General features: G+C 37.5%; 1 protein-coding gene across 5 annotated transcripts in view; it reads left to right on the top strand.

Moving 5' to 3' along the window:
* The window catches only part of CWF19L2 (CWF19 like cell cycle control factor 2), a 163,909-nt gene that overhangs the window by 34,370 nt on the left and 107,161 nt on the right, over window positions 1–22,378 (top strand). For all 5 annotated transcript variants that reach the window (XR_010322512.1, XR_010322513.1, XM_010595432.3 and 2 more), the window contains 3 exons: window positions 4,070–4,180; window positions 5,115–5,234; window positions 10,020–10,113. Coding sequence is in view for 3 of the 5 variants with exons in the window: in XM_010595432.3 (XP_010593734.1) it covers window positions 4,070–4,180; window positions 5,115–5,234; window positions 10,020–10,113 (325 nt within the window). In the remaining 2 variants the exon portion in view is untranslated. The remainder of the gene's footprint in view (window positions 1–4,069; window positions 4,181–5,114; window positions 5,235–10,019; window positions 10,114–22,378) is intronic.

The following is a 22,378-nucleotide window of genomic DNA, read 5'->3' as shown; positions in this document are numbered from 1 at the left end:
CTGGCAGTTCCCTCATGATGTACTGTTGCAGCCGCTTTTAAAGGATCTTCAGCAAAATTTTTGTTGCATGTGATATTAATGATATTGTTCGATAATTTCCGCATTCAGCTGGATCACCTTTCTTGGGAATAGGCATAAACATGGATCTCTTCCAGTTGATTAGCTAGGTAGCTGTCTTGCAAATTTCTTGGCATAGACGAGTGAGCACTTCCAGCGTTGATCCATTTGTTGAAATATCTCAGTTGGTATTCTGTCAATTCCTGGAGCCTTATTTTTTCCCAGTGCCTTCACTGCAGCTTGGACGTTTTCCTTCAGTACCATTGGTTCCTGACTATATGTTACCTCCTGAAATGGTTGAATGTCGACCAATTCTTTTTGGTATAGTGACTCTGTGTATTCTTTGCATCTTCTTTTGATGCTTCCTGTGTCATTTAATATTTTCCCCGGAGAATCCTTCAGTCTTGGAACTCGAGGCTTGAGTTTTTTCTTTCCAGTTCTTTCAGCTTGACAGATGCTGAGTGTGTTCTTCTCTTCTGGTTTTCTTTCTCCAGGTCTTTGCACATGTCATCATAATGCTTTACTTTGTCTTCTTGAGCTGCCCTTTGAAATCTTCTGTTCACCTCTTTTACTTCATCATTTTTTCCTTTTGCTTTAGCTACTCGACATTCAAGAGCAAGTTTCAGAATCTCTTGTGACATCCGTTTAGGCCTTTTCTTTCTTTCTTGTCTTTTTACATGACCCCTTGCTTTCTTCATGGATGATGTCCTTGATGTCATTCCGCAACTCGTCTGGTCTTTGGTCATTAGTGTTCAATGCATCAGATCTATTCTTGAGATGGTCTCTAAAAGGTGGGATATACTCAAGGCCATACTTTGGCTCTGTGGACTCGTTCTAATTTTCTTCAGTTTCAAGTTGAACTTGCATGTGAGTAATTGATGGTCTGATCCACAGTCAGCCCCTGGCCTTGTTCTGACTGATGATACTGAGTTTTACCATCATCTCTTTCCACAGATGTAGTCAATCTGATTCCTGTGTATTCCATGTGGTGAGGTCCACGGGGATAGTTGCTGTTTATGTTGGTGTGAAAAGGTATTTGCAACGAAGAAGTGGTTGGTCTTACTAAATTCTATCATGCGATCTCTGACATCATTTCTATCACCAAGGCCATAAATTTCCAACTACCCATCCTTCTTTGTTTCCAACTTTCGCATTCCAATCACCAGTAATTATCAGTGCATCCTGATTGCATATTCGATTAATTTCAGACTGCAGAAGTTGGTAAAAATCTTCAATTTCTTCATCTTTCGCCTTAGTGGTTGGTGTGTAAATTTGAATGGTAGTCGTATTTACTGGTCTACCTTGTAGGTGTATGGATATTATCCTATCACTGACAGGGTTGTACTTCAGAATAGATCTTGAAATGTTCTTTTTGACAATGAATGCTACACCATTCCTCTTCAAGTTGTCATAGTAGACCATATAGTTGTCTGATTCAAAATGCCCAGTACCAATCCATTTCAGCTCACTAATGCCTAGGATATCTATGTTATGCATTCCATTTTATTTTTGACAGTTTCCAGTTTTCCTAGATCATACTTTGTGCATTCCAGATTCTGACTGTTAATTGTTGTTTGCAGCTGTTTCTTCTCATTTTGAGTCATGCCACATCACCAAATGAAGGTCCTGAAAGCTTGATTCCATCCATGTCATTAAGGTCGATTCTACTCTGAGGAGGCAGCCCTTCCCCAGTCGCATTTTGAGTGCCCTCCAACCTGAGGGGCTTGTCTTCTGGCACTATATCAGACAGTGTTCTGCTGCTATTCATAAGGTGTTCACTGGCTAATTCTTTTTCTGGCAGTTCATGGTGTATTCAGTGTTCTTCACCAACACCATAATTCAGAGACATCATTTCTTCTTCTATCTTCCTTATTCATTGTCCTGCTTTTGCATGCATATGAGGTGATTGAAAATACCATGGCTTGGGTCAGGTGCACTTTAGTCCTCAAAGTGATATCTTTATTTTTCAACAATTTAAAGAAGTCTTTTGCAGCACATTCGCCCAGTGCAATGTATCTTTTGGCAATGCTGCTTCCATGGGTGTTGCTTGTGGATTCAAGTAAAATGAAATCCTTGACAACTTCAGTATTTTCTCTGTTTATCATGATGTTGCTTATTGGTTCAGTTGTGAGGATTTTTGTTTTATTTATGTTGAGGTGTAATTCATACTGAAGGCTGTCGTCTTTGATCTTCATCAGTAAATGCTTGAAGTCCTCAGTGCGAGAGGTTTTGTTACCTGCATAACGCAGGTTGTCAATGAGTCTTCCCCAATCCTAATGCCCAGTTCTTGTTCATATAGTCCAGCTTCTCAGATTATTTGCTCAGCATACAGATTGAATAAGTATACTGAAAGATACCACCCTGATGTACACCTTTCCTAATTTTAAGCCACATAGTATCCCCTTGTTCTGTTCTAACAACTGCCTCTTAGTCTATGTACGGATTCCTCATGAGCACAATTAAGTATTGTGGGATTCCCATTCTTTGCAATGTTATCCATAATTTGTTATGATCCACACAGTCAAATTAAGTAGGAATTTAGACTCTCTCAATTGCTTAAACAGTATGTACATGAGTAGACCAGCAATACATTTATACTGATTATTTTTAAAAATTGTAACTATAAATATAAATAACTAGTTCTCAGGTTTCTGTAAATCCGCATCAAGGCCAAAAGTAAGTAACTAAGTAAGTAAGTAAATAAATAAATAAAGTCTGCTCTGCATTGGGAGATAGTTGGCAGTTAAAACCAAAAACCAAACCCATTGCCGTCGAGTCGATTCTAACTTATAGTGACCCTATAGGACAGAGTAGAACTGCCCCATAGGATTTCCAGGGAGCAGCTGGTGGATTTGAACTGCCAGCCTTTTGGTGAGCAGCCGTAGCTCTTAACCGCTGCACCACCAAGGCTCCAGTTGGCATCTGAGATGCCACATATCTACTCCACGTGGTTTATACCTTTGAACAGACATATTTATGCAGGCGCTCCATGGAAACTCTGTGGGGCAGTTCTACTCTGTCTTATAGGGTCGCTGTGAGTTGGAATCCACTTGATGGCACTGGGTTTTAGGGTAGTCAAAGAAAGCTTTAGGTAATTTTCAAGAACTTGGTGGAATGGAAGAATACTGATCTCATTCAGGAAACTTAAGTTGTGATGTGAACCCTGCTATTCACTGCTTTTCCTCCCTTGGCTTTGAAGTTTCTCAACAGTGTGTTAGCAAGTGCTTTTTTACACTGAATTTCTACAGCTCCATTTTAGAGCTGGATAAATCAAGATTTGTATCCTGGTTCTTCCACTCGGGTACTATGTAACCTTGGGTAAGTTACTTAACTTTGGGGAGCTTTCCTTATATGTAAAGCCAAAAGAGTATTTATAGGGTTGTTTTAAGGAGTCAGTGTGATAGTCTGTGTGAAAGTACATAAAAGTGTTGATCGATACGTTTGTTGAAAACAAAAGCCAAAACGTGACATAAGTCCGAACACATAAGGAATATTGACTAAATGCTCCTTGGATGATTTAATAATCTTACATTTAAACACAATTAACACGTGCCTTGTCACCTGAGATCTGTGTATTTTTAGATCCAAAGAAATTTCAGAATTTGAAACTTAAGGACAAACAACAAACTCATTTACTTGGATGTGTTTTTCCTTTTCTACTCAAGCAGAGAGGTCAGCATTGCTTGATGTCAGTAGGAACTGTAGCTCTGTGCTAGATGCGTTATTTCCTGGCACCTCTGGTTACTGTTTTGTTTTGTTTCGTTTTTTTGCTTTCCCTTGGTTTGATAATAAACCACTAAGAAAACAGAACTAATTTGGTTTCTGTTTTGTGGGCTTAGCTCAAAGGGAGTCCTTCAAATTTTCTGTGTCATTTTTTAAAGAGGAAATAATAGTGTAAGAATTTTCTCTAGGAGATCTGGCAGCTGAAGTTCTACCATTTAACAACAGTACAGAATTTTTACATCAAAGTATGTAAATTTAAGAATTTCACTTGTGTGCTAAATATTCCTAGAGTTCTGAAGATGAGTGGGTTGAAGCTGTTCCATCTCAGACTGCTAGCAAAGAAAAGGCCTGGAAAGTGAAAAATGAAAACTCAGAAAAAGAAGACAACGAAGTTATTCAGGTAAACCACTTAGTTTTAAACAAAGAAGTGTTAACTTCAAAGAGTAGGTGAATGCTAAAATGAAATACGATTATAATTTATTCAGGAGAAGAGCTAGCCTAAAAATAATGTAGTTTTTTGAGTAATTTTTGGCGGTAATACCATTTGCTGAGCCTTTAGACATCGCTTCTCCTCCTGGTTGACAGACTGAGTGCTCGTCTGTATTCTGTTCCCTTGGAGGGTTTCCTGCCTCCGGTGTTGATAGAGAAGTGGCTCTTTCCCTTATGTACTTGAAGTTTTGTACTGATACCACTATCTGACCTTTTTATAGTCTGTAGAGTTCAATAACATTTTTTTTTTTTCTTTACTACATGCCCTAATTTTCTTAGCAACACTTACAGTTAAATAGTTCACATATTTGGGGTTGTCACTTGTATGCCCAAGGAAGAATGTAACTTATCACTAATGTTTGCGTGCTTGTTTAGTGCCAGGCACTGTACTGGATGCCTTATATCTGATATTTATTCCTTACAATGGTTCTGAAAAAGATAGGATTTTTTTTTTTTTAATTAATAGATTTTAATTTTTAGAGTGCTTTTAAGTTTATAGAGAAAGTGAACAGAAAGTACAGTGAATTCTCATATACCCCCTACTTTCACCTATTATTAACATCTTGAATTAAGGTACATTTATTACAATTGAACCAATGTTGATATATTATTATTAACTAAAATCCATAGTTTCCGTTAGGGTTCACGATTTGTGATATACACACCTACGCTATTGATAAAAAGTTAGGATTTTTATCCCATTTTATAGAGGAGACTGAGGCTTAAAGAGATTAAGAAAGTTGCTTGAAGTTATACAATTACATAGGTTTTGTATCCAGGTTTATTAAGTGTTTATTGTTAAGTTGTAGTCAATTTAGATGGAAATGACTTCCTTTTTTTAACAGAGGGATGAGTGGATGACTGTTGACTTTATGTCTGTTAAAACTGTATCATTGTCATCACTCAAAGCTGAAAAAGAAACTCTGAGGAAAATTGAGCAGGAGAAAGCCCAAGCAGTTGAGCAGGTAAGAGAATGTTTAAAATGCTTTAACTTCCTAATTTTCCTTTTAAGAAGCTGATAAGAACATTTATACATTCCCAGTTTTACTTGTAAAATATTTACTCTTCTGTTTTAATAATATTAATGAGAACAGCTATGAAATGTAATGTAAGTTCTTTTAAAATAAGTGTCCTGTGGAAGTCAGCTTAAAAATATACTGAGATTTATAAATCTAGAGGAATTGAATGACTACTGAATTTAAATAAAAACTGCTGAATTAAAAGTGAATCCTCTCAACTTCTATTTCTGTTAACATGATGAATTAGCTACCCTGAAAAAATGATTCCATTTCAAGGCATCTGAAAATTCTGGATAAAATATAAGGTAAACCTTGTTGTTGTTAGGTGCTGCTGAGTCGATTTCGACCGTAGCAACCCCATGTGGTAGAGCAGCACTGCCCCGTAGGGTGCCCCGTAGGGTGCCCCGTAGGGTTCCCCATAGGGTTCCCTGTAGGGTGCCCCATAGGGTGCCCCATAGGGTTATCTAGGCTGTAACCTTGTGAGGGTGGGTCACCAGGCCTTTCTGCTGTGGGGCTGCTAGGTGGGTTCAAACCACCAACCTTTTGGTTAGCAGCCAAGTGCTTAACTGTTGTGCCACCAGGGCTCCTTAAAACAGACCTATTTGTTTTACATTATTTTACATTATTAGTGTCATTGTACTGGCAAGAAAAAACTGGGAAATTTTTAGAGAATCAGCAGTGAGGCAAAAGCATGAATCCTGAGAAGTTATAAGAAAGCACTGAAGCGGGTGGCATTCCTGGGGCATCACCCAGTCCTGGTAATCTAGAACTTCAATTTTAATGGACGCTTGAGGATAGGACATAAATTCAAGAGCTTGCATGAGATGAGTGAATTTGGTTGTTGAACTGCTGTATATTTGGGACTCTGGAGGGATATACCCTCAGTGAAAAGATGAAGTTGGGAAAAAAAACCAATTGAAAGGCAAGAAAACTTGCCTGTCTTATCAGGCATCTTGTATGGCTAGGGGGGATATCTCCCCAGGGAATATATAACCACAAGTTGGCCCTGTTATGATTTATAGCCAGGTTTCATAGTGGCTTATAGCTTGAATTCATGCTACTTGTGTGGTTTGAAAATCTTCAAGGTGAGAATTTATTTTAAAGTATTCCTGAGTTAAGGAGCCCTGGTAGCGCAATGACTAAGCCTAGGAAACCCTGTGGGGCAATTCTGCTCTGTCATATAGGATCTCTATGAGTCAGAATCCACTCTACAGCATACAGTAACAACAACAATGTTCCTCAGTTGGTAATGCCTTGAAGCACTTAGTAGCAGTAACCACCAGTCCTCAGGCCTCAAATGTTTCCTGAAATAAAGTTCTGGAAAATATGAGGTCATAATCTAAAAGTCATTAAAATACATAAAAATAGAAGGATAGCCCATGAGAGTCATATGAAACAATAAATAGCAGAATCAGACCTATAAAACCTGTATCTATTGGAATATTTAGTTGCTTTATAAAATAGCAGTGGGTATGGAAAAAATGAGTAAGGAGTAAAAGATTATTAAGAATACAAATTTGAAAAAGAGCCAACTAGAACTTCTAGAAATGAAAAATACAATTGAAATTAGAAATGCAGTGGATGGGTTAAATGATGGATTGAATACAGCTAAAGAGAATTAGTGAACAAGAAGATAGTCTTTATGAATTTACCCTGAATGCTGCATAAGTAAAAAAATTATGGAAAATATCAAAGAGTGATCATAAAACTGCCAGGATCAATATTGTTACCTGCTGTGTTTTTTTTTTTTTTTTTTTCCCAGTCGAATTTTAATTCTGAAAATATAATTGTGGTAAATTGTATTGGCTTATGATTAAGCAGCTATCCATATGGAACACTGGAGGCCAGGGCTTTTTGAAACAGTCTAAGTTCTGTAAAATATCTTTGTCTCTGAGTTAGACCTGAAGGAGTTGGAATTCATTGTATTAACAGAGGAAAGGAAAAGTACACCTAGCAATAGGGGAGTAACTAGTGGATAGTGGATCAAGAAAGAGGAACTGTGTGAAGTCTGGGAGATGATTTTTACCCAGTGCCATCACATGCTTATTTCTGAGGTCATGCTCTGCTATTTGTGGGTATTGATGGTCAATGTAACCTTGAATTGTGATTTTATGTTTTGCTTATATTCTGACTTATTCTCCATATCAAGTGGTAGAACATAGTAAGCTCCTAATTATCTTTCATAGATTGAAATAGTAATCAGTTTTCTTAGAAATACTATTATATAATCCTATTTTCACTTTTCCTGAGAAACTAATGATTTGTCTTGTTTTTTTTTCCCTTACCAACTTTCCAGTTTTGAATTCCAGGATTTCTAATCACTATCATTTTTTTAAATATTTGTTTATAAAATCTTATATAAACTCTGATTCAATTAAGTTGACATGTATTGACCTTCTGCTCACCGACTAAATATTTTAGTCTTTTGCATCTGAATTATCTTTCTCATTCCTACTGCTACTGCTGTAGTTTATACCACTTATTAGTTATGTGTCCTTGGGAAAGTTACTTAACATCTCTGTGCCTTGTTTAACTCATCTGTAAACTAGGGCTGAGTTCATATGTGTAATGAACTGAGGATAAATCTAGAAATGAGACATTTGCAGTTTAACATATGGTTCAGGCACTTATTTATTCTTGCCTGGGCAACTACAATACCATCTTAGATTGTTTTCCAGCATCCCACAACTGATGTCGGGTTAATTTTTTCAAAGTACATCATTATTCTGATCAGAAGCCTTCAGTGATTCAGCTGTGTTCCTTCCTGGTGGAGGAAGCTCTACTAGTGATATTTCATGCCCCCTGTCCTCTCATTCTGTCCCTGAGGATTTGGAGTAAGTTTTCTGTTGATAAAGTTGCAGAGAATACACTGGGTGGGCGTGCTTGGCTTAGCTCAGCCTTTCTTGCGTTTTGGAACAGGTGCTTGTAGAGACCTGGTGGGGAGTGGGGTAGTAGTGGGTGTTGGCAAAGTGCTTTCTTAAAGTGGGCAAGTCTGCTCCTTTTGGGGGTCAGTAAATAGGCTCATTTGGCTCTCACTGAAAGCTTCTCTTCAATTTAGCTGTTTGTCTTCTGTCTCCTGTGTTTTTGTTTTCTTTCTCAACTTGTTCAGGACCTGGACTGAAAAGAAGCATGCTATATTAATATTCTTCTCCTTTAGAGACCCCCAACAGCTGCCTGCAAAATAGAGTTAAACTGATTAGATAGGTGTTTAAGGCAAATTTCTTTTTCTTAGGTCATTTGTATCAACCAAACTAGTCACTTTCCCTCGTATTTCTCTGCAAACTGTGTTTGAAATTTTTTTTTCTGTCTTTTTTTCTAACTGAATTCCCTTCATCTCTGTATATCTGCATCCTGTTTCTCCTTCAAAGTCTATTTCATTTATTCTCTGAAACTCTTCCTGTTTCCCTTGGCTGAAGTAAATCTCATTGCCCTTTGTGTTTCCATGTAACTTTATTTGTTCCTTTACTGTAGTACTTGTAGTTTTCTGTAAAGTACTGTATTAGTCTTGTCTTATCTCCTTTATAATAATCATAAACTTTTTGAGATACTATGCTCTGTTCGTATTTTTATCTTCCTTAGCAGCTGGTATGGAACTCTGCATGTAGCAGATGCCTTTTGACTTCGTATATTTGAAATTGTAGAATTACTATTAATTTCTCTATTAATCCCAGTTTATCATAGCCCAAAATCATACTGCTCTGTAAATCCTTAAATTGAGTTCTGAAATTTGAGAACCTATAATAATTTGTGATTTTGCTTAGGTAAGAATTCAGATGGTTGTGTATAGGAGTAAATCATTTAGATCAGTGAGTGAGATTAGCCAATATTCAAATATCTGCATGTCAGTATAGGCGTGTTGTTCTTTGTACATCGTTGTATTCTTAAGAAGTGATAAGTATTTAATTTCTTTTTGAGAAAAAATTAGCCCTCCCGTTAAAACCAAATGTTAATCCTATAATAGCAGTGAGGATAAAATGAAAGTGATCGGAAGATGTCTAAAATGATGGCCCTTAGCTGAAGCTTTGTTATGAAGCGTGTTGATTTTCTGTCTCTTCTTGATATCGGGGATATCATTAGTCTTCTAGGCTTGTGTTTTTCAAAATGCAGGTAATAAAATTAATTCATTGCAATCAGTATTAAAAAAAATAAAATGCAGCATGTATTACATGTAATAAAGCTACATTTTGTATCCTAAAACTTTGTTTTGGCCACATTTTCTCTCTTTTTCACTGTGAGTCATGGTCAATAAAAAATTTGAAAGCCAGTGTTCGAGGCCGTGTCTGTGGCCTCTTGCCTCCTTAGGGGCTGCAATGTGCTATTAGCTACCATCCCATAGTGCCTATCTAAAGTTCTTCAGTGTGAGGGGGTTTTGAAATCTGCGTGTAGCTTTGGCAGTCTGTCTCCCATCTTCAAAGCACTTGTCAGTTACTTGTTTATTGTCTGTCCCCCTCACTTAGATCATAAGCTAGAAGGGTGAGTCAGGTATATTGACTGTTACGTCGCCTGCGTCTAGCACAGAGCTGAGACGTGGTAGGCATTCAATAAAAGCATTGAGTGAATGAATTTCGGCATGATTTGCTCCAAGTTATAGAAGAGCATGGTCTTAAGAGTGCTTTAAATGATTTGTCCAAGGTCACAACAATTAAGTGAGTCTTGAATTTTTTATTATTTTTAATTTTTTTGTGGTGGGGTTATTTTTAAATTCTGATCTTTGAAAATGTTTTCTTATAGTCCAGACTGTTGGAAAGAGAGTTGAATCCATACTGGAAGGATGGCGGGACAGGTCTTCCACCAGAAGACTGTAATATGTCATCAGTTACTAAAGGTATGCCTATATTTTGGTTGTAGACACAGCTGTTTCTTAAAGCTTTTATTTCTAAGGATGTGAGTTTGTTGGTAAATTGGCAGGATATGTTATGACTTCCAAAATGCATAATAATCCAAGTCAGATTATGGAATGTACTAAATACAGGTTTTATTACTGGTTGTTTAAATATTTCTGCGTGATGCTGTGACTTTGGTCAAGTCCTGAACTATCTGTGTCCGTGTATTTGCAAAACATTGATAAATTTATTGATTATCTGGTATGAAATTTGTATGGTTTCCATTATGAGCATCTATGATTATTACAAAAAGTTTAGTTTAAGTATGCCAAGATGTTGATAAAATATTCACAACCCTTTGAGGCCTTATTTAAATTATTAGTACTTGTGAATGTTCTTTTAATTATGATACATTTGGGAGCAAATTGATTAAAAACCTTGTTTTCCTTTTTTTTAGATTCTGCCTTTTTTTTAAATTGTGCTTTAAGTGAAAGTTTACAAATCAAGTCAATCTCTCATACAAAAATTTATATACACCTTGCTGTATACTCCTAATTGCTCTCCACCTAATGAGGCAGCCTGCTCTTTCCCTCTACTCTCTCTTTTCATGTCCATTCCACCAGCACCTGACCTACTCTGCCGTTTCATCTCCCCTCCAGATAGGAGATGCCAGCATAGTCTCAAGTGTCTACTTGAGCCAAGAAGATCATTCTTCACCAACATCTTTTTCTATCCCATTATGCAGTCAAGGCCCTGTCTGAAGAGTTGGCTTTGGGAGTGGTTCCTATCCTGGGCTAACAGAAGGCCTGGGGGCCATGACCACCGGGGTCCTTCTGGTCTCAGTCAGACCATTAAGTCTAGTTTTTTTACGAGAATTTGGGGTCTGCATCTCACTGCTCTCCTGCTTCCTCAGGGCTTCTCTGGTGTGTTCCTTGTCAGGGCAGTTATTGGTTGTAGCCGGGCACCATCTAGTTCTTCCGGTCTCAGGCTGATGTAGTCTCTGGTTAATGTGGCCCTTTCTGTCTCTTGAGCTCGTAATTACCTTGTGTACTTGGTGTTCTTCATTCTTCTTTCGTCCAGGTGGGTTGAGACCAATTGACGCATCTTAGATGGCCGCTTGCTAGCATTTAAGACCCCAGATGCCACTGTCTGAAGTGGATGAAGACTGTTTTCTTAATAGATTTTATTATGCCAGTTAACTTAGATGTCCCCTGAAACCATGATCCTCAAACCCCCGCCCATGCTCCACTGGCCTTCGAAGCATTCAGTTTATTCAGGAAACTTCTTTGCTTTTGGTTTAGTCCAGTTGTGCTTGACCTCCCCTGTATCATTTGTTGTCTTTCCCTTCACCTAAAGTAGCTCTTATCTACTATCTAAGTAGTGAATACCACCTCCCTCCCTACCCCCTTTCGTAACCATCAAAGAATATTCTCTTCTCTGTTTAAACTATTTCTTGAGTTCTTATAATAGTGGTCTTCTACAATATTTGTCCTTTTGCAAATGACTAATTTCACTCAGGATAATGCCTTCCAGGTTCCTCCATGTTATGAAATGTTTCACAGATTCCTCACTGTTCTTTATCGATGCGTAGTATTCCATTGTGTGAATATACCATAATTTATCCATTCATCTGTTGATGGGCACCTTGGTTGCTTCCATCTTTTTGCTATTGTAAACAGTGCTGCAATAAACATGGGTGTGCATATATCTGTTCGTGTAAAGGCTCTTATTTCTCTAGGATATATTTCAAGGAGTGGGGTAGCTGGATCGTATGGTAGTTCTATTTCTAGCTTTTTAAGGAGGCGTCAAATCGATTTCCAAAGTGGTTGTACCATTTTATATTCCCACCGGCAGTGTATAATTGTTCCAATCTCTCCACAGCTTTTCCAACATTTATTATTTTGTGTTGTTTGGATTAATGCCAGCCTTGTTGGGTTGAGATGAAATCTCATTGTAGTTTTGATCTGCATTTCTTTGATGGCTAATGATCGTAAACATTTCCTCATATATCTGTTAGCTGCCTATGTCTTCTTTAGTGAAGTGTCTATTCATATCTTTTGCCATTTTTTAATTGGGTTATTTGTCTTTTTGCAGTTGAGTTTTTGCAGCATCATGTAGATTTTAAGATCAGGCGCTGATCAGAAATGTCATAGCTAAAAACTTTTTCCCAGTCTGTAGGTAGTCTTTTTACTCTTTTGGCAAAGTCTCGAATGAGCAAAGGTGTTTGATTTTTAGGAGCTCCCAGTTACCTAGTTTTTTTTCTACATTCTTTCTAATATTTTGTATACTGTGTATGCCATGTATTGGGGCTCCTAACATTGCCCCTGTTTTTTCTTCCATGATCTTTATCGTTTTAGATTTTATATGTAGGTCTTTGATCCATTTTGAGCTCGTTTTTGTGCATGGAGTGAGGTTTGGGTCTTGTTTCATTTTTTTGCAGATGGATATCCAGTTATGCCAACACCATTTCTTAAAAAGACTGTCTTTCCCCATTTAACTGTTTTGGGGCCTTTGTCAAATCAACGGCTCATATGTGGATGGATTTATGTCTGGATTCTCAATTCTGTTCCGTTGGTCTATGTATCTGTTGTTGTACCAGTACCAGGCTGTTTTGACTACTGTGGCAGTATAATAGGTTCTAAAATAAGGGAAAGTAAGGCCTCCCACTTTGTTCTTCTTTTTCAGTAATACCTTATTTATCTGGGGCCTCTTTCTCTTCCATATGAAGTTGGTGATTTGTTTCTCCATCTCATTAAAGAATGTTGTTGGGATTTGGATCAGAATTGCATTAAATGTATAGATCGCTTTTGGTAGAATGGACATTTTTATAATGTTAAGTGTTCCTATCCACGAGCAAGGTACGTTCTTCCACTTATGTAAGTCTCTTTTGGTTTCTTACAGAAGTGTACTGTAGTTTTCTTTGTATAAGTCTTTTACATCTCTGGTAAGATTTATTCCTAAGTATTTTATCTTCTTGGGGGCTACTGTAAATGGCATTGATTTGGTGATTTCCACTTTGATGTTCTTTTTCTTGGTGTAGAGGGATCCAACTGATTTTTGTATGTTTATCATGTATCCGGATACTCTGCTGAACTCTTCTATTAGTTTCAGTAATTTTCTGCAGGATTTCTTAGGGTTTTCTGTGTATAAGATCATGTCATCTACAAATAGAGATAATTTTACTTCTTCCTTGCCAATCTGGATGCCCTTTATTTCTTTATCTAGCCTAATTACTCTGGCTAGGACTTCCGCACAATGTTGACTAAGAGTGGTGATAAAGGGTATCTTTGTCTGGTTCCTGATCTCAGTGGGAATGCTTTCAGGCTTTCTCCACTTAGGGTGATGTTGGCTGTTGGCTTTGTATAAATGCCCTTTATTATGTTGAGGAATTATCCTTCTATTCCTATTTTGCTGAGAGTGTTTATCGTGAATGAGTGTTGGACTTTGTCAAATGCCTTTTCTGCATCAATTGATAAAATCATGTGATTCTTGTCTTTTGTTTTATTTATGTGGTGGATTACATTAATTGTTTTTCTAGTGTTGAACCATCCCTGCATACCTGGTATGAATCCCACTTGGTCATGTTGAATTATTTTTTTGATATGTTGTTGAATTCTATTCGCTAGAATTTTGTTGAGGATTTTTGCATCTACATTCACGAGGGATATAGGTGTATAAGTTTCTTTTTTTGTCTTGTCGTTACCTGGTTTTGGTATCAGGGATATGGTGGCATCACAGAATGAGTTTGGTAGTATTCCGTAGTAGAGGTTTTAACTCTTCTCTGAAAGTTTGGTAGAACTCTTCAGTGGAGCCATCGGGCCCAGGGATTTTTTTTTGTTGGAAATTTTTTGATTACCTTTTCAATCTCTTCTTTTGTTATGGATCTATTTAGTTGTTCTACCTCTGTTTGTGTTAGTTTAGGTAGGTAGTGTGTTTCTATAAATTCATCCATTTCTTCTAGGTTTTCAAATTTGTTTGAGTGTAGTTTTTCATAGTAATGTGATATTCTTTTAATTTCAGTTGGGTCTGTTGTAATATCACCCCTCTCATTTCTTATTCGGGTTATTTGATTCCTCTCCTGTTTTTCTTTTGTCAGTTTGGCCAGTGGTTTATCAATTTTGTTGATATTTTCAAAAAACCAGCTTTTGGTCTTGTTAATTCATTCAATTGTTTTTCTGTTTTCTATTTCATTTAGTTCAGCTCTAATTTTTATTATTTGTTTTCTTCTGGTGTCGGTGGGTTTTTTTTGTTGCTCTCTTTCTATTTGTTCAAATTGTAGGGATAATTCTTTGATTTTGGCCCTTTCTTCTTTTTGTATGTGTGCATTTATTGATATAAATTGGCCTCTGAGTACTGCTTTCACTGTGTCCCAAAGGTTATGATAGGAAATGTTTTCATTCTCATTGGTTTCTATGGATTTCTTTATTCCATCCTTAATGTCTTATCTAATCCAGTCTTTTTTGAGCAGGGTGTTGTTAAGTTCCTAAGTGTTTGATTCCTTTTCCCTGCTTTTTCTAGTATTGATTTCTACTCTTAGGGCCTTATGGTCAGAGAAGATGCTTTGTATTATTTCAGTGTTTTAGATTCTGCTCAGGCTTGCTTTATGATCTAATATGGGGCCTATTCTAGAGACTGTTTCACGCGCACTAGAAAAGAAAGTGTACTTGGTTGCTGTTGAGTGGAGTGTTCTGTGTATATCTATGAGTTCAGGTTGGTTTGTTGTGGGATTTAGGTTTTCTGCGTCTTTATTGAGCTTCTTTCTGGATGTCCTGTTCTTCACCGAAAGTGGTGTGTTGAAGTCTACTATTATTGTGGAGCTTTCCATCTCACTTTTCAGTGCTGTTAGAATTTATTTTATGTATCTTGCAGCCCTGTCACTGGGTGCATAAATATTTAATATGGTTATACTCTTCTAGTATATTGTCCATTTAATTATTATATAAGGTCCTTCCTCATGCTTTATGATGGATTTAAGTTTAAAGTCTATTTTGTGAGAAATTAATATTGCCACTCCTGCTCTTTTCTCATTGTTTTAGTTTGTGTCTCAGAGTCTAGGTGTGTGTCTTGTAGGTAGCATATAGCAGATCATGTTGTTTAATTCATTCTGCCACTCTCTATCTCTTTATTGGTGCATTTAGTCCATTTACATTTAATGTACTTATGGACAGCTATGAATTTAGTGCTATCATTTTGATGTCTCTTTTTGTGTGTTGTTGACAGTTTCCTTTTCCCACTTAATTTTTAATTTAGTTTATATGTTGTCTTTTCCTCTTATTCATTGTTGTTGATTTGGTTTCTGCTGATTCTCTATTTTTTTCTTGCATTTTATTTTGAGGTGTAGGATAGTTTGTCTCCTTTGTGGTTACCATCATATTTACCCCTATTCTTCTAAATTTAAACCTAACTTTTATTTCTTTGTATCACCTAGTCTTCCTCTCCATATAAAAGATCTGTGACTACATTTCTTAGTCCCTCTTTATTGTTTTAATGGAGCCTTCTTTTACATAATAACATTGCTTTTTCCCTGTTTTGAGCATTTGTTGAAATCTTGATTTAATTTTGTTATTTCCCTCTCTGAGTGGACATCTGATTGCTCTGTCCAGTGTTCGAGACTTGAGTTGATACCTGATATTATTGATTTTCTAACCAAAGAACTCCCTTTAGTATTTCTTGTAGTTTTGGTTTGGTTTTTTTTGAATTCCCTAAAAAAAAAAAATTTTTTTTAAACTTGTGTTTATCTGGAAATATCCTAATTTCACCTTTACATTTGAGAGACAGTTTTGCTGGATATGTGATTCTTGGCTGGCAGTTTTTTTCCGTCAGTGCTTTATATAAGTCACGCCATTACTTTCTTTCCTGCATGGTTTCTGCCGAGTAGTCTGAGCTTATTCTTAGTCACTCTTCCTTGTATGTGATTTTTCGTTTATCCCTAGCTGCTCTTAAAATTCCCTCTTTATCCTTGGTTGTGGCAAGTTTGATTATACTATGTCTTGGTGACTTTGTTTTAAGATCTAAGTTACGTGGAGTTTGATGAGCATCTTGGATAGTTATCTTCTCATCTTTCACGATATCAGGGAAGTTTTCCGCCAAGAAATTTGTGACAATTCTCTTTGTATTTTCTGTTATCCCTCCCTGTTCTGGTACTCCGACCACTGGTAGGTTATTTCTCTTCATAGAGTCCTACATGATTCTTAAGGTTTCTTCATTTTTTAAAATTCTTTTATCTGATTTGTCTTCAAATATATTGGTGCCAAATGCTTTACCTTCAAGTTTAGAAAATCTGCCTTCCAGTTGTTCACATCTGCTTCTCTGACTTTCTGTTGAGTTGTTTAAGTCTGTAATTTTATCGTTAATCTTCTGAATTTCTGATTGCTGTCTGTCTGTGTATTTTTCCAGCTTAGTAAATTTTTTATTGTGTTCCTGAATAATGTTTTTCATTTCTTCAACTGCTTTATCTGTGTGTTTCTTGGCTTGTTCTGCATATTGCCTCATTTTCTTCCTGTTGTCTTGAAGGGTTCTGTATATTAATCTTTTGTATTCTGACTCTGGCAATTCCAGGAAGGCACTATCATCTAGAAGATCCCTTTATTCTTTTTTTTAGAGCTTGTTGGGGCAATCATGGTCTTTTTCTTTATGTGACTTGATATTGACTGTTGTCTCTGAGCCATCAGTAAGTCATTGTATTAGTTTATTTTATGTTTGCTTACTGTTTTGTAGCTTCTCGCTTTGTTTTGTGTTGCTTGAGTGAGCTAGCTTGATTATTTTCACCTTTGAAGCTCTGACATCCTGTCCCCAGATGGCTAGAGCTGTTATCAGGTATATCATTGTAGGATCCCATTTACTTTTCTTGTATGAATTCAGCTCAGGTGTCCAGGAATCTGATTATCAAGTGTGTGGTACAGGCTCTGTTCTACAATCTTAGAGGGGGAGGGGTGATTGGTGTAGGCACTGGTATCTAGTTGCACCAGGAGGTCATGCTCTGAACAAGGCAGGGGGCTGGGAACTGTCCCCCAAATGTCTCTGTGGAAAGCGTGTCCCTGTTCCCTAGAGCGTACAGGTGGGTGGGTTCTGCAGGTGGACCATGGGCACCCAGTGTTTTTTGTTGTAAGGACTGGGCGGTACCAGTTATCCCTGGATCCCTGTCGCGGGTGGCTGGGTGAGTTGAGTGGAGCCACCAGTGTTTAGGTCCCAGATGTGGGTAGGTGATGACCCTGTTTAATAGAGCGGTAGCAAACATCAAACCCATACTTCTCCACCATAGAGCTGATACAGTTGTAGTCTGCCAGCAAGGGCCTGTTCTTCTGAAATAGGTCCACACAAGTCCATGCAGTGGGGAAAGTTACTCAAAGTCCATGGACTATTTATGTCTGGATAGGATCCGCCTCTGTCCTGAGCTCCCCCGGTTAGTGGAACTGACAAATTATCTTTTCCCCCCATTGCAAATTTATTCCTTCTCCAAGGCTGGAAGGATGGCTCTAGGTGCTCAACAGGGCCTATCTTAGGCCCAGGGAAATTAACAGCCACCGAAGCCAGCGTGGGGTCCGAGGGCACAGTAAAATATATACACATAATTAGCTTTTTTTTTTTTTTTTAATTAATTTTTATTAAGCTTCAAGTGAACATTTACCATTCCAATCAGTCTGTCACATGTAGGTTTACATACATCTTACTCCCTTCTCCCACTTGCTCTCCCCCTATTGAGTCGGCCCTTTTAGTCTCTCGTTTCGTGCCAATTTTGCCATCTTCCCTCTCTCTATCTTCCCATCCCCCCTCCAGTCAAGAGTTGCCAACACACTCTCCAGTGTCCACCTAATTTAAATGGCTCACTCTTCATCAGCATCTCTCTCCCCCCTCCGCTGACCAGTCCTTTTCATGCCTGATGAGTTGTCTTCGGGTATTGCTCCTGTCCTGTGCCATCAGAAGTTCTGGGGAGCATTGTCTCTGGGATTCCTCTAGTCGCATTCATATCATTAGGTATGGTCTTTTTATGAGAATTTGGGGTCTGTATCCCATTGGTCTCCTGCTCCCTCAGGGGTTGTCTGTTGTGCTCCCTAGCAGGGCAGCCATCGATTGTGGCCAGGCACCAACTAGTTCTTCTGGTCTCAGGGTAATGTAGGTCTCTGGTTCATGTGGCCCTTTCTGTCTCTTGGGTTCTTGGTTGTCGTGTGGCCTTGGTGTTCTTCCTTTGCCTTTGCTCCAGGTGGGTTGAGACCAATTGATGTATCTTAGATGGCCGCTTGTTGGCATTTAGGACCCCAGGCACCACAATTCAAAGTGGGATGCAGAATGTTTTCATAATAGAATTATTTTGCCCGTTGACTTAGAAGTCTCCTCAAACCATGTTCCCCAGACCCCAGCCCCTGCTCCGCTGAACTTTGAAACTTTCATTTTATCCCGGAAACCTCTTTGCTTTTAGTCCAGTCCAATTAGGCTGACCTTCCTTGTATTGTGTGTTGTCTTTCCCTTCACCCAAAGCAGTTCTTATCTACTGATTGATCAATAAAAAACCCTCTCCCTCCCTCCCTCCCTCCCCCCTTTGTAACCACAAAAGTATGGAGGACTCCCCAGAACTGTTGTCCTGAGATACTCTTTAAACTTTGAACCGAAACTAGCCCTTTAGGTTACCTTTTAGTTAAATAACAGATAGGCTTACAAAATAAGGAATATCACCCTTGAGTACTGTGCTCCTTTAAAAAATCTTCTATATGAGCCCCAATGGTTAACAATTACTTTAAAACAAAGAGAATGTATGGGGGGCAGGGAAGCTAGATTAATGGAAATGGAACAACCAGAATGGAAATATTGAAAATGTTCACACATTGTGAAGAATGTAACCAGTGTCACTGAACAATTTGTGTAGAATTCGTTGAATTGGAATCTAAACTGCTGTGTAAACCTTCACTGAAAACACAATGGAATATTATTTTTTAAAAAATGTATTGCCGTTAGGATAATGCTGGTATTTCCCAGCAGATGTAGACAAAATGTTTCAGTGTCACCATAAATATACTTCATAACATAATTTAAAAAATTCTTTTATGTCAATTAAATGTTGCATTGACAACTTAATGAAAAGTTTATTTAATTAAAATATACACCTAGTATACAGATAGTGTTGTATATCATATTATCACTGCCTCTAAGTGATTAATTGATAGGATATTTTCCTGCTTTTTAGACGTACCCAGAAACTTTTAGACATAGTTTATTTTTATTTGGCCATTTCTTAAAATTCCTTTGTATTTTATGTAGTGATATTCCTAGTACCATCTTACTTGTTTCTGTAAAATTATTATTTACTAATTTTACTGAAGTAATTAGTACTTGTAACTTTATTGTCTTTTAGCATGGACAAAAATGTCTCTGATGGGGCGTTACATAATACTAACTGTGGTCATATGCAGTGTGGTAGCAGTAGTGTCAGATTTAGTCTAGCTTCAGAGAGAAGGAGAATCAGTATCAGCCCAAAGTTGATTCCTATGAGGTGGAGGTCAGACATACCTTGACTCTACAACCTTTTTAGTAATTCTTACACTACCTGTCCTCCCCATGGCACTCTCTACTTCTCTGCTGGGTTTGCTAATTTGTTGCTGTGGCCACACAGAACTCACAGACCACACTCAAAACAGTTACGTGGTTTACTAGGGAAGTGAAATGGGATCAGGATTAGCTTGGAAGCAACAGGAACAGAATCAGTGCCAGGAAGCACACAGACAAGGTCTGGAAAGCTTCACCAAAGTGAAGAGCACATCCCTTCCTTCTTTAATATAAGACAGCACTCTCTCTCTCTTCCTTCACCAGCACGCCTCTTACCTGAAGGCCCTCAGCTCTTTTGCTCTGTGGGTTGGCAAGCCCACGGTGTAGCCACCTTGCACTGTGGGCCAGGAAGCTCACCACACTGTCTTGCACCGTTCTTCTGGTTCTGCTACCGCCGCTTCAGTGTTACAGTTCTCTCTGACTCCTGGGTCTAGGAGGCTCAGTTCAGGAACCTTGGGTCCAAAGGATGTGCTCTGCTCCAGGCTCTTTTTCTTGATGTTAGTGAGGCCCTCCCTAAGCCTCTGTGTACTTATGTAGGCAAGTGGCTCAATCCTATTGAGCCATTTTATATACCCTATTTGCATAATAATTGACCAGTGTTTCATTAGACTAAACTGGACAATCCCCTCTCACTGGCTTTATATGTTTGCATAATAACTGACTTTTTCTGCGGGCAGGGACTGGCTTCTTTCTGGGCAAAAGTAAGGAGCTTCTCCAAAGGACTAAGGCAACTGTAACAAGGGCAACTGTAACAATTCCTCACGGTTTAGAGGAACAATCTTCCAAGCTGTCTTCTCCTTTCCCCCTTTCATAGAACCAAGGCAAAAGGCCAAGAAAGGAACTCATTTCACCAGAACATCAGACAAGGGTCTCTTTGAAGTACTGTGTTTAAGACTTAAAAAAAAAGGCAAGCAATAATTACTTATTAATGTCATAATTTGGGAAAGTTTCCTGACCTCTCTGAGCCCAATTTATTCATCTGTGCTATGGGAATAATGAGAATACCTATCTCATAGAGTTGTTGTGAGGGTTAAATGAGTTAATGGTTTTAGCATAGTATCTGAATATAGTAAATACTTGATGATGATGTGAAATACTTGTCCTTATGGTTAAATATTTTGGCAAGATTTTCTCAATAAGAGTTTTTGTAATTGTTGTTATTGTTAGTTGCAGTCAAGTTGATTTTTGATTCATGGTGACCCCATATGTGCAGAGTAGAACTGCTCCACCTTTTGTAAGCAGATTGCCAGGCCTGTCTTCAGAGATACCTCGGCGTGGGTTCAAACCTTCAACCTTTTGGCTAGTAGTCGAGCACTTAACTGTTCGTACCACCCAGGGACACCTTGTCATTGTTGCAGTCCTGTATTTTCAATAATGAATTCGTTAGACTTTTTTTTCCCTTTAATCTGAGAGAAAATTAGATAGCAAAGTAAGTAAACCTTTATCAGAGCTCATACAAAATTTAATCATATTTTAGTAATGGGGATATTTGTACAATTCTAGAGTTTACATGGCACTTTTATATCAGTTTATTTTCATAATATCTGTGCGAGGATAGCAGAGTAGATGTTATCGTTCTAATTTTATAGCTCAGGAAACTAAGGCTTAGAATGACCTGTAGACATGTGAGTAGTACTAGAACCCAAGTCTTCTGATTCCTCGTTCAGGATTAGCTACTCTAGATTTTTTAGTAGAAGACTGTGTGTGTGTGTGTGTGTGTGTGTATGTGTGTACGTATGTATATATTTGACCATGTAGTTAGTGGAAATTCCACTTTACAAACTCTTTCAGTGTGTTTTTGTTCTTATTGATTTTTTATTTTTTCCTTTATAATCTTTGAGATGGAAGGAATCTTAAAGGTAGTTTAAGTGACTTATTTTACAGAGAAGAAGCAAAGGTCCAAAGAAGTTAATGACTTGCCTAAGGTCCTAAAACTAGCTACTTAATAGTAGCAAAACTAAAGTCTATCTCATGATGTTTATTATTATTTTTGTATTATCCTGTCTTCTGAAAGAAATGAGGAGTGTAGCCCAGACTCATTTGGCTGTATTTGTCTATGACAGTATGCCTTTTCATTAAGATGGAACAATTTTAGTCTCTTAATTTCTAATTTACAAAAAACAGATTTGAGATACAGGTTTATATTAAGTGCTACAAACCAGTGAATCTACTATAATTATTTGATTATATCTTAACTTAAGCATAGAGGCCTGGGATCATGTTTTTATTCATATTTGTACCTCTTACTTTGTTTAACAAATTCTCATATTCACAGTAGATATTCACTAAATATTTGTTGGATTGCATTTCATGATAAATGGTGCCGCAAATTGGCAATTTTTTGTTTCCTTTTTAAATATTAAGTATGGTTATTTCTCTTATTAAAATAAGATTATTGATATAATAATTTATGTAATTAAAGATGATTATTGCCATCTTTAAGTATAAGATTAATAAGAGTATTAAAATAGAATATATAATCACTAACAGTGGTGTTACATATATAATTATAAAATTTTAGCTTTAATTTATGACTAAATTGACTTGAAAATATTTGTTCCTTTTAGATTTCCTTGATAAATGTCAACACAGAGGAATAAAAGCAGTCTTACTTTTCCTCTGAGATTTTTTTCTCTGAGCTAGATACATATCTTGGTGCTCATAGATTGTAAAGGAAATTTTCACCACACTCATCAATGTTTTATCAACTTCACAGATAATTCTTTGGAA

The sequence above is a fragment of the Loxodonta africana genome, chromosome 7 (assembly GCF_030014295.1).
Source record: "Loxodonta africana isolate mLoxAfr1 chromosome 7, mLoxAfr1.hap2, whole genome shotgun sequence".
Taxonomy (NCBI): domain Eukaryota; kingdom Metazoa; phylum Chordata; class Mammalia; order Proboscidea; family Elephantidae; genus Loxodonta; species Loxodonta africana.
The sequence above is the reverse complement of the archived record's forward strand: the minus strand, read 5'-3'. Positions and strand labels throughout refer to the sequence as shown.